The sequence below is a fragment of the Mixophyes fleayi genome, chromosome 1, assembly GCF_038048845.1.
Source record: "Mixophyes fleayi isolate aMixFle1 chromosome 1, aMixFle1.hap1, whole genome shotgun sequence".
NCBI lineage: Eukaryota > Metazoa > Chordata > Amphibia > Anura > Limnodynastidae > Mixophyes > Mixophyes fleayi.
Window position 1 is genome coordinate 248,689,917 of NC_134402.1, and position 25,663 is coordinate 248,715,579.

At 38.4% G+C, this 25,663-nt stretch overlaps 1 protein-coding gene across 1 annotated transcript in view; it reads right to left on the reverse strand.

Moving 5' to 3' along the window:
• The window catches only part of GLDC (glycine decarboxylase), a 39,185-nt gene that overhangs the window by 7,522 nt on the left and 6,000 nt on the right, over positions 1-25,663 (reverse strand). The window contains exons 3-22 of the mRNA XM_075209334.1: positions 22,696-22,831; positions 18,577-18,741; positions 18,153-18,230; positions 17,351-17,498; positions 16,733-16,929; positions 15,526-15,622; positions 14,195-14,300; positions 11,870-12,009; positions 11,217-11,297; positions 9,958-10,055; positions 9,735-9,861; positions 7,455-7,597; positions 7,131-7,206; positions 6,793-6,918; positions 5,968-6,117; positions 4,953-5,065; positions 4,640-4,781; positions 3,117-3,228; positions 1,745-1,840; positions 1,147-1,319 (exon numbers count right to left, since the gene is read on the reverse strand). Coding sequence (XP_075065435.1) covers positions 1,147-1,319; positions 1,745-1,840; positions 3,117-3,228; positions 4,640-4,781; positions 4,953-5,065; positions 5,968-6,117; positions 6,793-6,918; positions 7,131-7,206; positions 7,455-7,597; positions 9,735-9,861; positions 9,958-10,055; positions 11,217-11,297; positions 11,870-12,009; positions 14,195-14,300; positions 15,526-15,622; positions 16,733-16,929; positions 17,351-17,498; positions 18,153-18,230; positions 18,577-18,741; positions 22,696-22,831 — 2,504 coding nt within the window. The remainder of the gene's footprint in view (positions 1-1,146; positions 1,320-1,744; positions 1,841-3,116; positions 3,229-4,639; positions 4,782-4,952; positions 5,066-5,967; positions 6,118-6,792; positions 6,919-7,130; positions 7,207-7,454; positions 7,598-9,734; positions 9,862-9,957; positions 10,056-11,216; positions 11,298-11,869; positions 12,010-14,194; positions 14,301-15,525; positions 15,623-16,732; positions 16,930-17,350; positions 17,499-18,152; positions 18,231-18,576; positions 18,742-22,695; positions 22,832-25,663) is intronic.

The following is a 25,663-nucleotide window of genomic DNA, read 5'->3' on the forward strand; positions in this document are numbered from 1 at the left end:
CAACAAACAAATGTGTGTGTGTGTGTGTATGTATGTATGTATGTATGTATGTATGTATGTATGTATGTAGCTTTTTTAATGAGATTTTACCATATTAATGACTACTATTTACTTAGGTAAAATAATCTAGAACACAGATCTATGCTGTTTAAAGAGCAGTTTGGTATACCAATGTAGTGGCCATTCTAATGTTAATGGCTGATAAACATTACATTTTTCAAATGTGGCAACAGAATAACTTGGTACAATATGGTCAGTTGAGCCAAACATACATGAAGTTCCACTTAAGAGCATGAGTTTTAGAAATCATACATGCACACAAGGCTTAAAAAAAAAAAAAAAAAAAAAAAAAAAAAAAGATGCAAATGGAGTGGTGCTTAAATCAATATAAAATGGAAGCAGTGAAAGGGGAAGAAAGAAGGAGAAGATAGAAAAATAGAGGGAAGAGAGGAGGATAGGCAGGAGAAGTCACTGTTCACTATGAAGTGTATTGGTTGGAGTGAGTGGTACAAGCGATGTACAGGCTACATGGGGAGGCAGAAGAACAGAACGCCAAAGGTGGGGGAGAACCGCAATATACAGTCCAGTTAGTCCAGACCCGAGTGAAGGGGATAAAAATTATATATTTTACTTACTCAGCTCATTTCTTAGGAACAGATTGATGCAAGTGGCAAAAGAAAATTTGCTACCTGAACCAGCACTGCCCTAAGCAAACCTTATTACTCACTTGCCAACTCTCCTAGAATGTCCAGGAGACTCCAGAATTCCAGGTAGGTCTCCCAGACTCCAGGGTGAGTAGGTCACCATCTTGCATCTGCCCACTTCACTAGTAAAGTGGGCAGGATTAGAGCTGCCATGACGCTTAAGCGGCATGGTCATGGGGGCAGGACCAAAGAGGATTTGATTCGCTAAGCCCTAACCCCTTCAGGAACTCCCAGAGGTGACAAACATATACGTTAGCAAGTATACCTTATTGTAGTGATTGTGTAGAACGACAACAATAACCTGAAATGTTACACTTATCAGATTTTACTAAAAGTTATGAAATCTTCATCAGGGTAAGTATATAAAAACAAACATAGACCCTACCAAACTTTTACTTCCTGTTTGTTCAACATTTTTATTGCTCTTTCGTTTCCTCTTTACCTTTAGAGGATTAATCCTGGAGTCCATTCTACCTTCCTCAATGTCAGCTATTTCCTGCCTTATACTGATCATAGCATCGCAGAAGCGGTCCAGTTCAGCTTGGTCTTCAGACTCTGTTGGTTCAATCATGAGAGTTCCTGCCACAGGCCAGGACATGGTTGGAGCATGGAAACCTAAGGAAATCGCAAACCATAATGGGCGAGAACATACAAAACGTGGGCAGTGAGGGCAACATTTGAACCTTTAAATTACAAAAAAAAAAACTAAAACCACTGCATTAAAATTAATCATATTCCATATCATTTCTGAGGGTTTAATATACAGAAATAGTAGTGATGATTTAGGCCACATTGCAGTGTGGTTTTTGGTAAAAAACCTCCTTGGAAAACAAGCTGTCACTTCCAACAATTTGCAGTGATAAAAGAAAGAAATAAATAAATTGTAATAAGCTACAGTTCCAATACAAGCCAGTTCTGATTGTTAACATAATAATAATAAAAAATTAATTTATTTTTATCAGAATGTTTACTTGTTTCCTTCAATTAGAAATATACAGATTGTGAATAGGAGATTGTACAAGAAACACTTTTAAAGTTACCATAGTCTTGCAGTCTTTTTGCAATATCTACAGCCTCTATGTTTGCAGATTTCTTGAAAGGTCTCACATCAACGATAAATTCATGAGCTACACATCCTGAAAAAAAATTAAAAACCAAGCATGCCAAAATGTTAAAGACTACGCAAGTAAAAGAATAAGAAACAGCTATTGATCAATTAAATTATTTCAAGTCTGAATATATTGTATATGTTAAACAACCATTCTAGAATTGCATATTGCTACATATAGAGACTTTAGCAAATGTCTTGAACAGGAAAGGCCCTAAAGCAGCGTTTCCCAAATCAGTCCTCAGTCCCCTAGCAGTGCATCTTTTTCATATCTATTTGCCTGGAGCACAGGTTTACTCATTACTGACTGACTGAAACATTGTAACAGATCCATAGGTGGTATAATCATTTCCCTTGTCACCTGGAAAACCTGCACTGTTAGGGAGCAGGTATCGACTGGGTTTGGGAAACACTGCCCTAAAGGAACTTCGCTCAGCTCCTAGAATGGGCAACACAGCTACAGATTACCACTAATGTTTTGCAACAGGATTCAAGCCCAATAATTTCAAACATTTCTAGCCCATTTAGGTCTCTAAGGGCCCTAAAAATAGGAGAATCAAGAGTGACAAGACAAAAAAAAACAAAAAAAAAAAAGACACCATCTTGAAGAGAATGCTATAAGCAGCGGTGGGATTCAGCCGGTTCATCATAACAGATACTTAGTCTGTAGTCACTGGTTTGCCAAATTGAGCCTAAAATTGAGTCCACTCTCTTAGTTGGTGAGGGGGAGGGAGCAGGGTCCTTTTAAAAAAAAATAAATATATACTCACTTGTCCGCGGCATCAGCACTCCTGCCTGCTCCGTCTACACTGAATGTCAGCGCAGAGGAGTCGGCAAGCAAGTAGTGAAGGAATGGGAGCAAAGGCAGCATGGCAGAGTGTGAAGGAGGGCATTACTGTAGCATAATTTGAAATGAGGGTACTACTGTGTGGCATAACATGACTCACTACTATTATCTCGATATTAGCATAAAATAAGAAATATTTTACACGCACACCTGGGTTTGACTAGATAAGTTATTTATATCAATAGGTAGTTATCATTATGCAGCTTTTATAATATTTGTTGATTACTTTGCTATTGTCTGTGTAATATCTTAAGAATTTGTACTCTTTTATTGTCTATATTTAAATTTTATATATTTTTGTATACTTAAAACGGTCATTAGGGCAGAGAACCAGTTGTTAATTTATTTGAATCCCACCACTAGCTGTAAGTGTATTGCTCAAGTGAAATTACAAAAGAAACTATTTAAATTATTCATTACATGGCAAACATATCAAAAGTTAAAGTTTCAGACTTGCCTTTAGAGCCTCTGTACAAGATTTTGTAGTACTTTTCCAGTCTCTTTGCCATGTAATTTGCATTCAAAATGGCAATTTCTGTAGCATGCTTAAGCCCCTCTGCACCCATCATCTGTAAGATAGAAAGAAGTTTACACTCAAAATTGCTTGTTCCATTTTAAAATCCAATACCCCTAATTAAAAACTACTGCAATAAAACAAGCTAAAAAAACAAACAAATAAAACAAAAAAACCTAAACAAGTTCACTACAACATTTATACAAGTTAAAATGCAGATGTGTACACTAAAAAAAAATATATAAATAGGTCACAATCGCAGGAATATGCAAAGTTGGGTGAATCTCAAGATTAGCATTTGTAGCGTTTGCACCGGGTTTACATTGGGCAGACATCAGATACATTGATACCCATTTTTTTAATCTTGTTTTGATAGTGATATACATGTTTGGGGGTTTAAACTTTTTTCCAACCTAATAACAAACAGAAACATCAGGTATAATGCTCCTTGTGTACAAATAAAAAATACAAATTGCGAGCCTATATTTAATATATGTACGATCAATGAAAAAAGCACCCATCAGCTTCAGAGGTGAATCAGCCTATTAGAAGCAGTGCAAATCTACAAATGTTATGCTACACAAACGGGTGAACATCCAACTCTGCATCAGGCCCAATTCATAGTATTAACAATTCACTGAAACTCCACCCCCGTGTTCACAGTGATCCAGTATGCCAGGGGTTGCTAATCAGGCATAATACTAGGCAGCACTTGAGCACCTAAGGCATTACCCGGTGATTGGTAGCTACATATCCTATCAGTCTGTCGCAGGGGCTTATGGGAGAGATGAGCTAAAGAGACCAAGCAGCCATCTCTCGGCCAGAATAGCGATCGCACTAGGAGGGCCTGGGAGTGAGATCCAGGAAGAAGAGGTTAAGGCAAAGTCACAGATGGCAATATTAAACAGCAGCAACTGCCCATTTTAGAAGGTCCCATGGTCCTGGGAACCAGAGGTGGATACTGATTGAATGGTAGGAAGGATCACAGCATCTTGAGAGTCCATCAATAGCTTAATTGACCGATACAGACAAACTATGGCCCTATGTTCGAGATTACATTTGAAATGTTACCCAACCTTATCGGTCTCCCTAAAAAATAACTATGGTGAGATATAAACATACATACACATTTGTAAATGCAAAGTTAGGCAATTCTACATTTTATATACTAGCACAGGTACTTTATTGTAGTTTACCTAGTCCACTTATTTCCTATTGCTAATAAAACATACTTTTTTGTTTTGCCCCCAAAACTATAAGTGCTCTTATTTTCTATTGAGAGTCAGACAGTCAACCGTGTTGGGTCTTACACTCCTGCTGCCTGAGGAGATAGAACCTGAAGACAGGTATTACTAGAAGCACCACAGATGTCAAAAGGAAAATGAATCTCTTCACCACATTACACCCCCTAGGTACCACCTGCACTGGGGTATGTAGAAGTTAAATAGTATAAATAACAACATTACCTTGATATAAGCCCATGAAATGGGCAAAATAGCACTGGAGCCCCATGGGGCTGCACTTATAGTGCCCAAGGGCCGGGCATCACTGTCCTGCTCAAGCATAATGACTGGGTGGCTTGGTAGATAAGGTGCAAGGTGCTTCTTTCTGAGAACAAGATTGAAAAATTAACTTTAGAAGCAAAAATTGAACATTAAGCTTAAGAGATGGAAACAAAAATAAAACCACATTTTTCAGAAAGGTTAGGCAAAGAGTGCTTCATAGTTGGTTTTGTTTTTTAGATTAGAGCAATTACAGTATCGCCATCAAGTTACTCACACTCCTATAGGTCCCATTCCAGGTCCTCCACCGCCATGGGGAATACAGAAGGTCTTGTGAAGATTTAAATGAGACACATCAGATCCATAGTCACTGGGACGGCACAGTCCAACCTGAGCAATTTAAAGCAATGTCAAAATGGTTTTGACAAACAAAAATAAAAAACATTTACAGGAATAGATTCCAGGACATGGCAAAAAAATTTGGATAGAAGAACTCTGCTTCATATTAAGGTGCATCACCATTCTGTACTGTTCAAGGACCTTGATCCTGCCACTATCAAACGCATTTCTGGCTTCCTGCTTCCTTCCACTCCCCTCCTCATATAATGACATTATCCTTGTAGTGTGCTTTAGCTACATGTTCACTTCACTTCTTAAACTTCAAAATTTCGTAGCTACTCAAATTTCCTTTCCTAGGGGGTTCAGCTGTAAACTACTTGGCAACTCAGACAGGTGGTCTCAGAGATGCCCTGCAGATGTTAATGGCGAGTATTGGCCAACACAGTTAGACGCGCACTCTTCTTCTCCCACAGAACCAGGCTTACAATGCATTTGTGCGCTGCAGTATGCTCCACATGCTTCCTGCATTGACTTGGTTCCTAAGGTATCCTGTGCCTTTTCCATTTAAATCTCAGCCTCACATTCGCCACTATTCCCTTCCTTCATTATAACACATAACAAATCACACAAAGGAACAGGTCACTGACTGCCATGCAGTCTTCTGAAATACTTTGTGATGCTGTGAATATCAAGATGATCTGATTGGCTACATGTTATTCTAGCCCCACTCAAGTAGAAATTGAGATTAACAAGTGATGCAATCTAATGCTACATTAGGCAGTTAACTCTTGCCACTGATATTTTAGTTTTACTTTTAGGCAAACTCCCAATTTCACACATACTATTCATAAGTGGTTGGATGCTGTAACATTACATTGTACAAACACATAAATATTGTATCGGTTTTATATAGCTTATGTACACAGATTTGTATTTCATAAATGCAACCTCACCTGGGCATTCATATTTGCGCCATCCAAATACACCTGACCACCATTTTTGTGAATAAGGTCACACACGTCTCTTACATCCTCCTCAAACACCCCATTGGTTGAGGGGTAGGTTATCATTATAGCAGCCAAATTGTCCTTGTGTTTATCAACCTTCAGGAACAAATAGAACACTGTTAGCTATTAAAAAGGACAAAGACACATCAAAAGAGAATAAAGTGCACATAACCCATCTTTAACATAAATATTAAAAAGGTAAATGTAATTAAATATATTTCCAACATGGACTTAAAAACAAGAGGTGACTCAAATATTTTTTTTTTAAGTATGTCCTGTATAAATCATATATAGTTGTGACCAATTTACACATGACCATTACAAACATTTATAGGGTCACATGATTGAGATCTTTCAAAACTTCTGACAGGTAGGATATTTAAGTGACTCAGCCAAGATGTGCCCCCAAAAAAATAAAATAAAAATAAAAATGGGGAGCCTAGTAGAGCATTCAGATTCCTTATTGAATTTAGGAGGCTGGTTTCTGAATGTAGATCTTAGTTGGCAAGCGCTGTTATAATAGCTTCAGGGTTAAGAATTGTTTTCAGGTAATTTGTCCAGAAACTGTGCAAAACAAATATGTACCATCTTCCAGCATCTCATTGGCTCTTCCAAAGGGGAGCCAATCATGGCTGATGGTAGCACACAGGCATACTAATCAGAGATTCAGACTACTATAGCTACCAAAAATAAAGTGACATGCCACAGGTTTGTTTGAGTTAGATTTTTGTAAAGTTACTATGAAGGTAAGACAAATCACAATTAACTTACCATGGCTTTCAGATGTGCTAGGTCAATGCTCCCATCTTTTCCTATTTCCACAGGCTGTATTTTCATACCTGCCATCTGAGCACTTGCTGGGTTGGTTCCATGTGCAGATTTTGGGATTAGACAGACCTACAGTCATAATGTGCAGATTTTATTAGAAAGATAATGGTTTTAGTTACATGAATATTACATGTTAGGTGACAGAGGCATGCTTTAGTGCAATTTTATTGTAGCAATAGTGTGGGCTAACTGCATAATTTGCACCAGTCATATGGGCAATGCACAGGCAAAGAGTTCAGTATTGAATATCTGAAAAGTTCAATTACTAGGATCATACTTACTGTTCGATGAGGTTCACCTTTCGCACTCAAGTAGGCCTTGATGGCAGCCAATCCAGCATATTCACCCTGTGCACCACTGAACACAGGGGGGGGTAAGACAAAAAATAAATAAATCAGTGTTTCTTCACAGCATTTATTTGTACCAGGTCTAGAAAAAAGTATTCTTACTTATAAAGCAATAGTAGGAGAAGAAATCACTTCATCTACACGTAGAAAGTGGATGCACAGATAACTGGAGAAGGGATCTAGAGTCATATATATATATATATATATATATATATATATATATATATATATATATGATAGACAGCTCATTATTCTTACCTGTTTGGCTGGAATGAGATTTTGTCATATCCTGTTATTTCACACAAGTCCTTCTCAAGTTCTCTAAATAGCTGTTGATAACCCTGAGCCTGGTCTATGGGCACAAATGGATGGATATTGGCAAATCCTGGCCAAGTTATTGGCTACAAAATGAGATGTTAGAAGGGGAGAAGAGAGAAAAAGATAAATAAATTCAAGTTGCACAAACCTGTACACTAATCAGACTGGGACAAAACCGGTTACATTGTCAGCAGACTGTAAATAATGTTAACCTCAAGGAAACTGCAGATTCATTCATGCCTGCAAATGATTCAGCAGATGTGACTTTCTCCAGGGACCCAATTTACATTGAGATGCATAGCAGAAATTATTTAGTGTATTTCTTTGGGGGGAAAATTTAACAGATGTCCAATTTTTAAATGTATTTGGAAAATATTCATCATCAAAAACCATTATGCTAGGTTTTGCTAGTATAACATACATCTATTCTGTAAGAAATATTTAACATTTTCAATTGGCCTCTTATATAAATTACATCCTATAGTATTAATATTCAAGGATTTAGTACAAAAGGGAATACGATTAACTTGACATCTAGTTGTTTTGAAGATGGTGGTCAGAGTGTGAAACAGAAGTTTAAAAGGCACTTGAAAACTACATTTGATAATTAGAAAACACCCAAAAAAACAGTATTCTAATATATATAAGCCTAGCGGCGTGTGTTAGTGTGTGTGTGTGTGTGTTAGTGTGTGTGTGTGTGTGTTAGTGTGTGTGTGTGTGTGTTAGTGTGTGTGTGTTAGTGTGTGTGTGTTAGTGTGTGTGTGTTAGTGTGTGTGTGTGTGTTAGTGTGTGTGTGTTAGTGTGTGTGTGTTAGTGTGTGTGTGTTAGTGTGTGTGTGTGTGTTAGTGTGTGTGTTAGTGTGTGTGTGTTAGTGTGTGTGTGTTAGTGTGTGTGTGTTAGTGTGTGTGTGTTAGTGTGTGTGTGTTAGTGTGTGTGTGTTAGTGTGTGTGTGTTAGTGTGTGTGTGTTAGTGTGTGTGTGTTAGTGTGTGTGTGTTAGTGTGTGTGTGTTAGTGTGTGTGTGTTAGTGTGTGTGTGTTAGTGTGTGTGTGTTAGTGTGTGTGTGTTAGTGTGTGTGTGTTAGTGTGTGTGTGTTAGTGTGTGTGTGTTAGTGTGTGTGTGGAAAAAACTATTTTCTCAGAAAGGGCTCATCCAATTGACCCGAAATTTGGTATACTGACATTATTTGACAAAAAAATTAGAATAGTGAAGTCAGTTAACTTCCATCATCCCCCATTTCCCCCGTGGGAGGAGTAGTAAAGGCTAAATTTACCAGTTGAGGGCTCAAACTCTTGACCGTGTGGGTATTTATTTACCAGAGCCTGCGTTTGGTCATGGACAATTGTATGTCGCATTTTCACGAGTACGGAGAAGCAGTGATGTGAAAGTGCAGGTTATGAATACTTCCCTTCAAGGAAGACTGATTGAGCACAGCGATAAGGTGTTTAGCAGAAACGTTGTGTATCGAGAGGTTTTAGAACAGTAAGACGATGGAGATTAAGGATGTGGCGATGAAGATGAAGGATGAGGTGATGGAGAAGAATGATGAGGTGGCGACATGTGGACAAAGCCACGTTAAAAAAAGGGCGCTTACGTAGGGAAGTAACGCTCTTCCCCTGAGGAGGCCTGGCCTAGCCCCAAATGCATGACAAGAACCTTTTTAACACCTTAAGTAGTTTGATACCCACTGCCTATATCAGGGGTGTTTCTCTCCCTTAGGATTCCGATTGTGGCACTTGCAGCAATTCATGTGGAGCCAATCCCTGCACTCCTGAATCTGAGTGCAGTAGTAAGCACATGGTGGTACATACAGTACTCACCTGCAGCTATAGCAGTATGGTGACTGGCAGCAGCAGTACAAGTAGTGGAGAGGGACAATAAGTAGTTGCCCTGTGCTTGTACTATCCACACTGATAGTCAACATGCTGCCAATATGGCAAGCACAGGTAAGAGTGAAGGTAATTTGCATATGCATTAGTTTGCTTCCTCCTCCACCAAGTGATTTGTGAACTGGCTCCCTAAGAGGTGCAGAAGAGGAAACAAAACAGTAGTAAGAGGACCCTGCATAGGGTCAAGAGATACTATAAGAAACTTGTGGCTACTGTTCTAGAGCTGTGCAGCCTGCATAGGAGGTCTCACCTTACTGTAGGAACAACCCTGTCTACATACAAATAGCAATTACATGGAAGAAAAACATAAGAAAAAACAGGCTCATTACTTACAGTAAGCTCAGAGGAACTGTTAAGTTTCATTGTGCATGATCCCAGAGGGATCATACTGTGCACAAGTGAAATATCCTTGTTTTCTAACCGTTTCATGTAGCGGACAAGATTAGTTTCTGAATGGTAACTGATTACAAAAAGAACAATGAAATAATTAGTAAAAACTAGCAAGACATTTTTGTTTAAAAAAATAAAATAAAATTCTCCCATCTAACAAGCTCACCTATTAAACACTGGGTGTGTGAGAAATTTGCTGGTTCTCTTGAATGCAGTTGCTAGGATGCCTTTGTTCTCCACTTCCATGCTCTCGGCAATTAACTCCTGTAAAGGGAATACAGCTTGGAAAGTCTCAAAGGGTTCAAATTATTCAAATTTTATATATAGCCACAAGGGTAGATTTGCAAGCTTAGAAAATGTATAATGTGGCAGTCATCATCATCATCATCATTTATTTATATAGCGCCACTAATTCCGCAGCGCTGTACAGAGAACTCATTCACATCAGTCCCTGCCCCATTGGAGCTTACAGTCTAAATTCCCTACTATAGACACACACTCACACACAGAGACAGACAGACAGAGAGGGAGAGACTAGGGTCAATTTTTTTGATTGCAGCCAATTACCCTACCAGTATGTTTTTTGGAGTCAGTAATAAAGACTTCTATTCCACTACCATATTATATTATATCTGAAACACTAAGGACAGGAGATGCCACAGTCCAGTGTAGGATTCCCACCTATATTGATCTCAACTGTACTTCAGATACTGGAGATGGCAGCCAGGCATCAAAGTTCTATGGCATTCCCCAGCCCCACCAAGTCCTAGGACAAGGGCCAGCTTCTGTGGGCATTTTTGTTGCTAACCACTGTGGGGAATGGTCATGGAATTGTACATTTAAATATGTTGTGGCTATTGTTAAATTATTAAAAGCAATTAAGAATTTGTAGTTACAAAGTTCAGAAACATACTCTTCTCATTGCTTAGGGTTTGCATTAGGTGAACAAGTTTCTATTGCAGGTCTAGAGAGATCAGATCAGTCACCTGACATTTGCTTACTTTATGTTGTATCGTGTCATTGGTTATATTTGAACTCCTGAAGTCATACTGGAGAAAAAGTCAGAAAATGGGATAAAACGGGTCTATCTAGTAACACCATTTCAACTTCTAAGTGGTGAGAGCTTTCTTTAAGGGAGGAGAAAACCCCACTCTGTTAAATATTATATTTATATATTTGTTATAAAATAATTAAGCAACCTAGTTCAGAAAACTATAGGTAGTAGGTCTAAACCTGCACAGAGTCTATTGTACTGAAAGGATAGTTGTTTGTAACTATATCAAAGTAATGTGGAAAGTCATACAAGTGCTTACTGGAAGAGAAAACTGCAACAGATGCAGATTCAGGGTAAACAGAACAGTAGAACTTTGTATGTCAAAATAGACTGACTTTCAAATATGCGATTAGGATTTGTTTTTTACTTACTGCTGAGGATTCACAGCTAAACACCCATAACAGATCATCCAGATCCTTTTCTTTAACAGTTTCATCAATAGATACTCCAAGCTGGACCAGAATAAGCACAGTAATATAGAATTACAATGAGACAGAGTCATAGTTCTAAAGCCATTAAACACAAGGTAAAATGAAGGAGATAAAATAGCCAAGTGTATGTCACTTTTGAAATATATATATTTTTCTTGAACAATAAGGAAAGAGAGAAAAAAAAAAAAAAAAATTCAATAGGTCATTGCTTCACAATCCCTCAGGAGTATTACCAAGTTCGAATCTACAGATTTGTGTACAAAGATATTTGGCATATGTGTTTGGGTAGAGATATCCAACTGAACAATATAAATAACCCATTTCTTACAAGACAGTTAAACCCGCTTCGACATCAGCCAAGTGTACACAACTTTTTACAGGCGAGAGATAGGACAGTGGAAAATAGCAGTGTAGCAAATTCCCAGCAATAATGCATCATAGCACATCATTCATAGGTTTCACCCATCAACTCTAAGCACAATAAGCATTTTCTATAGCACAGAAAAATCCTAACCAGTCTATAGATGTGAACAAAACAAAACAAAACATAAAAAAAAAAAAGTGTTCTTGGAGAACCGAACAGAAGAACTTACTGAACCATCACTGTGAACACGAAGGTTTATTTGACGTTGTGCAGCACGATCCAGAACATCTTTCACTGGACATCCACACTGGATCTTCACTGTGTCAAAGAACATATCATGGTGTAACTTATGCCCAGCTCTCGTAAGACCTGCAAAAACAATTGAGCTTTACTACGGGCACAAGTCTAAATACATTATTTCTGTGGGAGAGAAAAAAAAACAAAAACACACACACAGTAAAAATACATCATTGCAAAGTTGACCTCTTCATACGATGGATGTGTCCTCCGTTGCATGAGTAAAATGCAAACTCACTCTTTTCTCTCTCTCCCCTTTCTCTAACATTTATAAGAAACTTGACCTTCACTCACTCATACTCTGGTAGAAATACAAGCTAGTTTTATAGCCTCAATTCCCCACTTACAATACTTAAGTACATGATAATTGTGTCCGAACTGAAAGGTGAAGGGTGAGCAGCATATGTGGACTTAACATTGTTTTGGATGAACTAAAAAAAAAAAAAACCAAAAAAAAACAACCAAAAAAAACAAACCATGGTGTGACTGACAGGATGGACCGCCTATGCCACCCTGTCTGTTGTTGCTGGGAACCGGCTGGGCTTACTTTGCCACTGTCCCCTTTTGTTATTCAGAATACGCCCCTCCTGCTGCAGTAGGAGGAGCCTGCTGCCACCACTGGACTCCTTTATGGCGACCAGAACCATGTTCCTTCTGGGTAATTGTCGCTGCTAGTGTACTCCCATGCTGGTACACTTGGGCTGGTACCCCCGACTGCTTACTATAGAGCAGGGTGCTGTGGATGGATCTCCTCTGGCCTATCACATTGGCCAGAGCTACTGGGTACCGGCAGAGCGGTGGTACTGGAGAGCTTGGTTCTAACCTCGGAAACAGCCAGAGGATGGATCAGATTTAGGGTCTAATCTGTGGGTCACAGGATTACAGCAATATTGAAGAAATTGTCAAGCAGGGTCTTGAAGCAGAGAGTGATGTTTATATCGCTCAAGTGTCAGTTCCACTCATTAAAAGGCATCAGTGGTCAGGTCAGATGGAACATCAGAATGATACATTTCAGTTTACAAGGGCTCCCTTTTTATACAGTTTTAGACACAGCCTCACATGCTTTTTTTAGAATCAGGATGCAATTTGTTTATCCAAACATGGATTTACATGCAATAATAAAAAATATTTACGCTTATCTGTGATATCCTAAAGCCTTGCTGTGATTTCCTGCATTTTACAGTGGACATCTGACAGCAAGTCTATTTACCCCTTCCTTTGGCTTAAGGGGTATTGGACAAGGTCTAATCAAACACGAGATTAGCATGGGTCCTTTCTTCCAAAAGTTGCAGAATACACATTTCCTCCATAGAAAAGAATTTCCCAAGTAAAGTTGCAAACCCCAAGCAAAAGGCATTTCCTTACACCAAGATATACAAAAGACTTCCTAAACAAAGGCTTATTGGATCAGATATATACATCAGAAATAATGTACTTCCTCTAGCAAGGTTAAAACAGAAAAATAACAAATTTTCTCCCTTGGTCTTAGAAGTAAAGATTTCCCTATATCAAAATATACACAATATCAAAAATAAGTGCACTGGCAATTATATAAATAAGTGCCCTGCGCTATTTCTTTTAAATAAATTTATACTATAAGTTACTTGTAAGTGATCCAGTCACAGTGACAGTTTCTAGTTTTGTCTGTCAGGATAGGGGAGAGATTCCTTCCAGACCCTAAAAATTCCCTGGATAACCAACCCCATTTGATTCTTTAAATCTTAACATACAAAATAAAAAAAATAAAAAATTATTTACACCCACAAATTTGCTTTTTTACATTTGTAGTCATATGGCTGACGAGGTAGTGCATACATGAGCACCCCAATAATTTAAAAATATTGGCTCTCTGTGGGGGGAGGGGGGGGGGTGGTCACAACAAATGGAGCCAAAGTGCTGAGATACAATCACCTCAGCATGGCCTACAGTGAGCAGAGAGCGCAGCTCTGGTTTCAAAACGGCACCCTTTTCACCAATTCCATGAGGCATACACAGGCAACAGCGGTGTCCCAGCATGTTGGCCATCAACTTGGGTCACACCAAGGGCAGCAACTTGGAAGCGAGTAAGATATATAACTGGCGGGGTCTGAAGTATAATATTCCACATACACATTTACTCCTTCCTAACAGAGTCTATCCTAACATTCTTGAACCAAAAGAATTCCCATGAAAATATTAAAAAAAAACACACAAAAAAAATAATAAAAAAAAAAAATACATAAAATATATATTTTTACACACACGCATAACCAATTACCTTCGGCAAATATTAGCGTGGCATTATGAACTCTCCGTGCAATATGCTTCAAGCCATTTGGTCCATGATAAACACAAAACATAGCAGCCATGTTTGCCAGAAGGGCCTAGGAAAAACAAAAATAAAGAAAACCCCAATAATATTTACTGCATACTGATCTTAGAAATCAGATTTCATTTAAAAATATATATTTTACATACTGTAGCAAGAGCACCCCATTTGTGACACGGGGACACTACAGACATCAGTACACCGACAGCTACTTGTTGTAAATAAAACGTACATTTATTGTTTGCATTATTATAAACGACAACACTTCTTGTCAGGATGACACCAGCAAACACCTTTTGCCTACTCCTCCTGGTGACCCTACTGGTAACTAGATATACCCCAGCTCTCTCATAACTGGACAACTAGTTCAGCATCAGTCAAACATAAAACGGAACTACACAGTCTTTTAACCCCCACTCAAACCCTGCAAACCAATCACAGACTACAAATCAGGAACACCCATAAGGTGTTCCTGTGTGTTTGTGTGCTATGGGAAAGACTGTGTGGGAATTAACTCTGTATGCAGCTTTCCCCTGCAGAATTCCTGGGACCTCACCTGTCTCTATGAAGGGAAGCAGGGAAGCTGTGTAAAATAGGACTCTTTGCTACAATACACACACAATAAATGTTATCAAACTTGTGGTCTGAAATGTACTAATGCTGTTCAGACCAAATAAAACCCAATGCTTTTGAAGAAATTAAACTAAATATTAGGTTTCCTGGAAGTTCAAAGGATTATTTGAGCCTTCATGCTTTTAGAGGACCGTAATTAGGGCTGTGCGAGAGGGATAACCACTCAGGATGCAAAGCTGAAGGGGATGGGGGGGTTAATCTTGTGTGGCTAATTTGTTTAGTGTCGAGCTGGGGGGATGGGGGAGGTATGTGACCTTCTTGCCCCAGGTGGTAACATTTCTCGTGACAGCTCTGTGCTTCCCATATATTGAACCTAAATCTTCTGCACACACTGGCACAAATTCAATCAGAAACTATTTGTTTTTAAATAATATTTTTAAGAATAAAAAAAAAAAAATAGTAAATTTCATAATTTATCTTGTTCATGTTTGGGTCACCAGATATTATGAAGCATTAAGGTCACCCATCCGCCTAACTTGTACAATTCAGTAATCTTAGCCTTCTGGTCATTTAATGGATGCAGGATGAATGTTGTACACTTAATTCACATGCATTAAAAAGGAATGTACTCGCTGTTGAAAGTTTTGTGCGCAGTTTAAGGGTATATAGTTTGCTAGAGTGTTCTATAGGTGTAGAAGTCAATTTACCTGTGCAGTGCATATGTTGCTTGTGGCTTTATCCCGCCGGATGTGCTGCTCTCTCGTTTGTAGTGCAAGGCGATAAACTTCTTTTCCTGCAGCATCTCTAAAAGTGCAAATAGACAGTCAATATATCTGGGACATTTTTATATAATCTTCATAATACACAAGAGATAGAACAGTATATTTTGTGTTCTTGAATTCCTATTTGGAGGGTAGCGAGGAAACTCTTGTGCCTTATATTGTATGTTCCGTAACAGAATGACTAATTGTCAGTGAAAGCATAATACACCTAGGACCCCTCATGTAACTTATTTTGTTTCAAATTTAAATTTTATTTGTAAGGAATAATTTACCCCATAATTGAAATTAAAGAGGGATGTTAGAAGTCTCTGAACACCAAGGTGACCATGTAAAAGCACAAGCACTATGACTTAATATAATGGGTATAATGTACCCCTCCTGTAAGATAGGATATTAATCCACTGTCTTATTCTGCCAGTTATGTAATCCATCTCCATCCACACTCATTGATTCTAGCCTTACATTTTTCTCTATAGAGTTTCACTAGCAAGCATGGTGTGGTAGTAAAGAGGTGGTAAACCATGTAATAACTTTCACTGTCAATTGTCTTTAAATATTAACTTATGAAACTGCTTTACATTGCTTTTTGTTCCTGATAGATCCTTGGTTTGAAAGCCATTGCTGAGCAAGAACTTGCACGTTTTCTACCATTTGCTCACTAAGTGACAGTGTTTAACTGTAACCTCTATATGTACATTAGCAAGTTAGATAAACACAGCAATCCAAGCTTACAGTATAGAAAACTGGACGTTTCCATTCCAGTAACAATTTTAGTTATAAATCCAACTGGAGTGTAGGGCTGGCACTCCTGTAAAATAGCCTCACATTAGGTGTCTTGCTGGGCTTTTATGAAAGCATAGACAGATCATTCATATTACCAGACTGTTCAAACTAAAAGAATAGTCACCAATGATCCAACATGTCAAGGTGGGTTCAGAGGAATTACAGCAAGCAACACAGACTGATCCAGGAACAGAATTAGTTGGTTAAATCTAGCCTATAGGGTTCTTAAACAAATCTGTTTTTAGCCTTTGAAAACGTGTGCATGTGTGATCTGGTTCAGTTTTGTTTTTGGGGAGGGACAACTACACCTTACTTAAAATAAGTACATAATACTTAAATACACAAATACCTAGTCACGCCAACCATTCTTCCAGGCATAGTCCGGATCAGCTTTTCCCTCACTGCAAAGAAAGCTGCATGTGGTCCCCCATAGCACAGTGGTACTCCGAATCTCTGAGAACTGCCAAGAGCTATGTCCACTCCAAACTCACCAGGAGGCCTCAAGATACACAGCGCCAAGAGGTCAGTGGCACAGCATGCTAGTGTCTGACAGAATAGGGCAACAAATGAAAAGAAAAACATTTAGAACAAAAAAAAAAAAAAAACACAACTTCTCCAAAAATAATGCTCACTTAGGCAGCATGAGGTCTATTACTTAACATATTGGATACATGCAAGACTGAATGTTATAAGGTGGCAAATTGAGAACAAAGTGCTTTTTCACCTCTAGACATCTTTAATTGTAATTGCCTTGTGCAAAGCCTCCTACAACTGTCACTAAACAAATCCTTGCTTTATCTAGCAGATTTACTTCAGTGCTTTTCAGACAGACCTACATATCAGATATGCAAAAATAGTTTACTTGTTGGGAAGCACAGAAGAAGCAAGGTACCAGACGTAAGGTATGGCACAGTCTGGCAAGTGTCTTCAGTTTATTACAATATTATTCTTCAGATATTCCTCTTACTCCATTTTGGTGAGCTCTGTCAACCAGCTCGGTGAAGTCTTCCACACTTCCATCAGTATCTGGGTATTGAAACAATACGCCGCTGACATCTTTTCCGGTGAAATCCATTTCATGTGGCAACAGCAACTCTGTAGTGACACCAATGTAGCTGGAGTATAATACAGTTTGTGTTAGAAATATGGAAAAGGAAAATTGGAAAGCAAAAGACCACAATACAAAAAAAACAAAAAACATCCAAAATAGTATCATGGGTCAGATCATAACATTATTTTCTGCTGAACGGAATTTTAAAATAAAACTAGCATCTCCTCTACAATACCACGTTAGTGTAAGGGCAGTACACATCTTCATATATCAGGCCAGTTATGTGTAGCTTGGGAGGAGTGCAGTAAAAATTTTGGGCCAGTCTCTAGCTAGAACAATTTTAAAGGAGTTAAACAGGAAGATCATGAAAAGCAGACATGTTGCTCCTATGTAGTCAACAGTCAAGAAACCATACAGAATAGCACACTGTACAAAATATACATCATAGACAGATGTTGTAATATCAACCACATTAAGCAATGTGTATTTTAAGAACTTTGCTTGGATACATGTGTACATCGCTATGATAAACACCAATATAGTCTTCCTACTTTGTTCCATTACAGATTTCAAAATCCTTGCTTGCACTTTCATAACATAGCAGACACTCTTCCGCAATATATCTGATCCTATTCCACAGCAAAGACTTAAGATGTGCTGCCTGAGTTTAGGACATGGAAACAAATTCCTGCAGGGTATAATATATATATTTTCTTACTTAGCTCTTGTCTGCACCACAGCTATGGTCTGGGGATGGCATCTACTGTCCACATAGAATTTCCTCCTCTTGTTGTGTCTTAACAGTACGTGAAAAAAGAACAAAAAAACAAAACATTAGTAATGTATATTACCGACAACAACAAGGGCTAGATTTACTAGACTGCGGGTTTGAAAAAGTGGAGATGTTGCCTATAGCAGCCAATCAGATTCTGAATGTCATTTTGTAGAATGTACAAATAAATGACAGCTAGAATCTGGTTGGTTGCTATAGGCAACATCTCCACTTTTTCAAACACACAGTTTAGTAAATATACCCCCAAGGGTCATAAGTGTCAAAACCTTCTCAAAAAAGGTTTCCATGCAATACTCAGATAAAGGCATTTATTACAGACAGGTATGGCAATAGAAGTCTAGTTTCTAACCTGTGACATAACTGCATTGCTTCAGCTGCAGCGGTCCCCTCATCCAGGAGAGAAGCATTGGCCACATCCATTCCAGTGATATCACAGACCATGGTTTGGTAATTCAGCAAACTCTCAAGTCTGCCCTGGGACACCTCAGGTTGATATGGAGTATACTGTGTCACCCTAAAGAGGCAAACCATACACAACAAAAGCACAGGGTTAATTGTTTGTAGCCCATAAGTTACAATGCTTTTCGCTGTAAATATTTTTCGTATAAAAACTTAACAGTTAGTAAATTTGCTAACTGTAGACAACTATGCTTCTAAATTGAAGAGAAATAAATTGAGGTATGTGAGCAACAGATTATTCCTGGTTACTCAGTCGGTCAAATATAAAAAAAAATTACACATACATTAAGAAGACTTGTTTATTTAAAAGTGAATAATAAATAAAATTGCACGCACAGTTTAATTATTCAATACAATCATTTTTATGATCGATGAGAAAAGCGAAACTAATTTGTCATACAGCTATAAGCTATTCTTTGTGATACAAAATGCAAATATACATTAAATTGTTACATCCAATCAGCTTTGCTTGCTATTAATTTGTGGGGAAAAAAATAACAAAAAAACAAAAAACTTAAGACTTGCACATCTTAGGGTTTTATTATTTCTGTATACATTTATTGTACATACAATATTTACTAGAAAGCACTGTTTGGAAGGATACCGATGTACTGACACAAGGCAGCTCAGATTGCCACCATCAAGGGGAAATCTCGTTTCCATGTAGAAAAATTCAGATCCCCCCACAATGTGATAAACACCAATCTAGTGTCCCTACTTTGTTGTTGTTCAGATAACTGTATGTTCAATTGCATATTGCACAATGTAGCATTAGTTACTTCTACAGCAGTGTATTCCTGCTGATTTTGCAATGTAAGTTAGTTTATGGTTTCACCCTGTATACATCAGAGATTGGAATTTGAACACATGTATAGACGTATGAAAAAAGCTAGTTTTACAAGTGCAGATTTATTTCTGAGATTCTTTCAAGCCTTTGTCATTAATTTTCTTCTCACGCCCCTGGAATTTGATGGCCCCGTTTCCAAGGAGACCAGATTCTAAATGGTATTTTTGGAAAAGCTGTTTAGCAGTCTCCTCTCAGCCAATATTAACACTTCCCTAACATGCTTTGTCTAAATTGGGCTTTGTTCAAGAACGACACTTATTTAAGCTGAAAATCTAAGGTGAATCAGAATTATTCAACAGAATATATTCCTTGGAAAAAGAAAGTGGATATGTAACAAATGTCGCTGCTACAAGTAATGAACTTTACAACCAACATAATGGCATAAAAAAAAAAAAAAAAAAGTAATTGTACAACAAAGTGTGAATCTAAAGTGAGTTAATGTAAAGGGCCTAATAACCATTAAATCATGCAGAAACATCTGTTTACACATAGTTTAGGCAAAATGAAGTGAACTGGCTATTTATTAGAGATATCTCCCGCATTAGGATAACTAATGAAGAATAAAGCAGTCCCTTAATTCTCAATGGGGACTGCAGTTTGGACCAATTTATCAAGCTTGGCCCCAATAGGTAATACCATCTGAAGATGACGCTAGCGGTTATACCCCATTGGGAAAGTATCACAGGCAGTGCCGGATTAAGGGAATGGAGGCCCCTGGGCAAAGGGGGCCTCCATTCCCCCATGAGGGCCCCCCCCCCCCCCCGTGATCCGAGCTGCCCGCGCCCCCCTCCCCGGTGCTTACCTCCTTCTCCGGCGCGCTGTACACTCTTTACTGAGGAGATCTCGTAAGGAGACTAAGGAAAGTGCTCAGCAGCACTGATCGCGCCCCCGACCGATCAATAGTGCTGCTGAGCACTTTCAAGGGCCCCCTGGATGCCATAGGCCCCTGGGCTGTAGCCCAGTTAGCCCTATGGTTAATCCGGCCCTGATCACAGGAGGCTATGTACTCCTCCACTCCCTCCTATCTAATTGTATTCTAAGCATGGGCAGCTGCGTGGTCTGTAAGCCAGGTCAGAACCTGGAAGTAAAGTGATCATGATTACTTTACTATAGACTCTTTTCAGGGGTAGGCTCCTAATGGCTTAACTGTTTTAATAGGTACGTTAAATCTTTTATCATTGAATATGTTAAGAAACTAATTAACATACAAAAATGCGTAGAGACATAAATAGACTGCAAAAACTGACTCAAGTTCAATTTTGTTCTCTGTCAACCAGCCAACAGAAATTGTGGAATGTCGAAGACAACGTGTCCAAAGTCAAGAAATAGTATGTCATTTTACAGTAATCAGTAAAATACAGTAGTCCGAGGATTGCATAAAAGTGGAAACTGTGCAGAAACAAAAGATCAGAGAAAAAGGAAACTATGCCTAGCGGTCGGGAGAAGACAGACATTTGTATTTGATTCCCTAATGAGTAGACCTTTTTAGAATATATTAAGTAATGTGGTATGGATCGTTGTTGTCTGCATTGTATTCTACTGTAAATTCTGTGTAGAGAGCTGCAGACCTTTTGTGGGGCCGTGCAAATAAAAGATAATAAAAATAATCATGTTCACTGTCAAATATCTCCACACAAGTAGTCAAATTGGAGGCGATATGGCAGGTTGGTAATTGGGCATTGTGGCAGGATAATTTCTGGTGTCCTTTGGATGGATCTAGAGCAGTTGAAATCACACTAGCAAACTAGGATCATCCAACAAACATTAACACATGTTCAACAAACCAGTCAATTTTGATTGGATTATCAGGCAAGGGGGGCATTATGGGATTACATATGCAGCTGTATCAGGTCAACATCCAGTTATCACAGCAAATATTACAACGGGTGAGGCAAACATAACAGCTCTTTCAAGGAAATAATTTTTTTTTTAAAAGCACAGACCCAAGATTATTTGCCTGAAAAAGTACAGTGAAGGCAACGTTCCTCTTCAATGGTAATATTTAAAATCACAGTTTTCCATTAAGAGCATAGTCAATAAGGATCAACTATGTCTTTTTAGAGTTGTTCAACAGACAGTTAGATACAATTGAGTTACATTAGAGCTCTTGTGACAATAGAGCCAGAGTGTCCTTAAATACCAATTCAAAGCAGGAGAATGCCCTGAGCAGAGGTTACTGCAGGGGCTTTTATGGCACGATACTAGGAACACTGACTGCATGTCGAATAATGAAAACACACAAAGAACAGATTAATCCAGATGTCCACTGATGTGTGGACTAAGCACATTCTTTAGCGGATATACAAAAACTAAAGTTGGGAACGATCAAATGACATTTTAATACAAAATATTCAAGTCAACAGTTACGGTCATGTTGTGAAAATATATATATTTTTTTACATACACACACACACACACACACACACACACACACACACACACACACACACACACCTTAAAAAGTCTCTTCTAGGCGTGTACCATCTTAAAATGCCCAATATATTGTAAGGGGTTTTCCTTTGCTACAAAAGAATGTAGCAACTGTAAAGACCACGCAAAACTATGCTTACGGAAATAAAAACCTATTAAAAAAAGATAGACCAGTCTGTCACGTTCCCCCAGTAGGGGTAGACATTTACAAGAAAGCTGCTCATCAACTCACAAGAAATCAAGATCATCATTGAGATACCAAGTGTCTGATATCACTAGTTCCTCTTTAATGGACAGCCTGCATTCACAAAATGGCGTCCTCCGAGTGTATGCAAGAGGTGTATTTTAAAAATGCCCATATTACATATTGTATAAGTTAGTTTTCAAGTATATGGCTTATACATTGGTCTAATGCTTTATGTACAGTAGCATAGCTGCAAATTAAAATTCCCATGTCACACTTCTAGAGGCTGTCCACAAGGTGTCAGCAAATTCAACACAGTAAAGGAAATACAATGAAAGAGGAATTAATACAAGATAAAATATACTTCAGCATTTTATCACTTCTACAGTAACTGCAGCTCCTGGAGACTAGATTCTAGAAAGAAAGAAAGAACGAACAATACAGTATTCCACAGTTTCCAACTGAAACTTTCTTGGGAAACCACCCCCCACATGGGAGATGTACCTCTTATTCAAAGAAATATACACAACTCAAAGTGATAAACATACCAGCCTGAGTTTTCCAGCAAATTTCTCAAGATAGCCTGTGGTACAGAGCAGTTATAGTAACCCATGCCAATATAGGATCTCCAGATCTTGTTCTTTGTAGCTATGTTGTGGAGAGTGTCCAGAATTTCATTTTCACCTACGGAAAAGTATAAAAAAAAAAATTTTTTTTAAAAATTAAATGCCATGGTTAGATTAAACTTAATTTTAAAATGTTATGTAAACATACTAGTGAGAAAAAAAAAAAAATGTAGACTCCCCCCCCCCCCCCCCAAAAAAAAAAAAAACCAAAAAACCTCAAAAACACTGACAGTATAATTTATTCTCCAACACTGTTGCAACTTTGTTACATATTAAACTTTTTGTCTTTATAGGTCACCAATGTGGTCCATGACATAATGTCTTTTAGATCAGTACCAAGTATTTTTTTAACTATGCACAAATCTGTCAGGCATAACAGGACCAAAGAGGAACAGCACATTACGACCGCAAGGCTGGAATGTGAGAAAGATTGACACTTTCTGTATCATACTGCACCTCTATTTACAAAAATAAAAATAAGTGACAATGTCCAATTATTGTGTGGATGCATCTGTTCACAACTGGCTTTTATTGTCAAATTGGATATTATTTTCACTTTCTTCCAGTTATACTGTAAAATTCAATAAGCCACATAAATTTAAAGTACCAAGTCAGCACACCCAGGATTAACAATGGGCAGAAACAGGTCGTTGGCTTTGGGCAGATAATGGTCTGGTCCTGTGATCAGAGATCCAAGGCTCTTTATATGAATAGGAGAACACCCAGTGAGATCCAAAAGAAAAAACCATACACAAGTTGTTTCACCAGTTAAGAGTAGATGTACTATTCATCAACCTTGCAATCTTTAGCTGAAATATACTCTCCCAAGTCTGAATATAAGTGACTGTACTTTGTGTATAATGAGATTAACTTAGAATGTTGTTTGTGTGTAGAAGACTGACCATGAATTCTGTAACATTCAGAGTAAATAAGTATTCGATATTAAACAGTTTATAGCTCAAATGCAGAAAACCAATGGGCATATTTAACAAACACCATCTTTTAATCATACTTGCCAACTCTCCCAGAATGTCCAGGAGACTCCCGCATTTTGCAGGAGTCTCCCAGACTCCTGGGAGAGTGTGGCAATCTCCCTGATCTGCCCACTTCCTAGTGAAGTGGGCAGAATTCGGTTCAAACGCCGCGATTCACCGGGGCTGTGCCCCCTGCATGCACACCTCCCCCCGGCAGCTCCCGGAAACCAAATCTAAAATGTTGTCAAGTAGGCTTTTAAATATGATAATTTTCATTCTTTGCAGGAATAAAAGATTGTGACTATTAATGAAAATTCCTCTTTTGGAACAGCGGTCATGTATAAACTGCTGTTCCTGCAAAGACCTATCTCCTATGTCCTCTATGGTCACTATCACAAAGTGGGAAGGAGGAGAGAGCAGGTAAGTGGTGGTGAGAGATCTGAAGATCCCTCCACCGCAATGCTCTCCCCATAGGCTTCAATAGTTAACGCAATCTGAAGATGGCATTAGCCATCAGGCACAAGCTCTGAATAGCTTTGATTTTCTGAACTTGTTCATTCACAAAAAATAGCAGTTCCCAAAGAAACCCAATTGTTTTCAAAACCGGCATTTTCCCCTAACGCACACACACCCCTCTGGTACAGGCACATACATACACACACCGATATATCCCTCTATCCTAATAAAGGCATTTTTGTACTTTAATTTTTCCACCATTAAATGTCTGCATTTAGAATTAACGTGATCATAATGTTGTATGATATGCTTTGCCTACAGTGGTTTTATATCAATTCTCTCCATATAAAAATGCACTATAAAAAATTTGAATAATCAGCTGTCATGATCTCGTTTGTCGAGTGAAATCGCCATCAACAGGAACAGATAGAGTAGGTAAGTCGGTTGCAGTTTGTGTAGTTCAATGTAAACATTTCTAATTTTGCTCTGACATAAGTGACTGATCATACATTAGTCTAACACACTGTGGGTAATACTTCTGCTATACACAGCTCAGTGTCTGGGGTATTTGAGCACAAGCCAATATACAAACTAACTATAAAATGTGCAAAGATTGGATCTGCACAGCACAATTTTGCCTAAGAACACAGACATGAAGAATGCTATCAAAACATTCTCCAAGACCAACTTCTCCCAACCATCCAAGAACAGTTTGGTGAAGAACAATGCCTTTTCCAGCATGATGGAGCACCTTGCCATAAGGAAAAAGTGATAAGTGGTTTAGGGATCAAAACATCAAAATTTTGGGTCCATGGCCAGGAAACTCCCCAGACCTTAATCCCATTGAGAACTTGTGGTCAATCCTCAAGAGGCGGGTGGACAAACAAAAACCCACAAATTCTGACAAACTCCAAGCATTGATTAGACAAGAATGGGCGGACATCAGTCAGTATGTGGCCCAGAAGTTGATTGACAGCATGCCAGGGCGAATTGCAGAGGTCTTCAAATAGAATGGTCAACACTGCAAATATTGACTCTTTGCATAAACTTACTGTAATTTTCAATAAAAGGCTTTGGACACTTATGAAATGCTTGTAACTTTACTTCAGTATACCCCCAGCAACATGTGACAAAAAGACCTAAAAACACTGAAGCAGCAAACTTTGTGAAAAACAATACTTGTGTCATTTTCAAAACTTTTGGCCATGACTGTAGGTGCAAAGTTTGGAACTACACCAGGCACATTCTTTCATTAATAATAGAAGGCAAGATTTTCTATCCAACGGCCACATCAGTGAAAAAAATAATTAAACTAAGCACAAGCCAGCTGGTAGTAAAGACCAGGAGCCCGATTCATTAAGGATCTTAACTTGAGAAACTTCTTATTTAAGACTCCTGGACAAAACCATGTTACAATGCAAGGGGTGCAAATTAGTATTCTGTTTTGCACATAAGTTAAA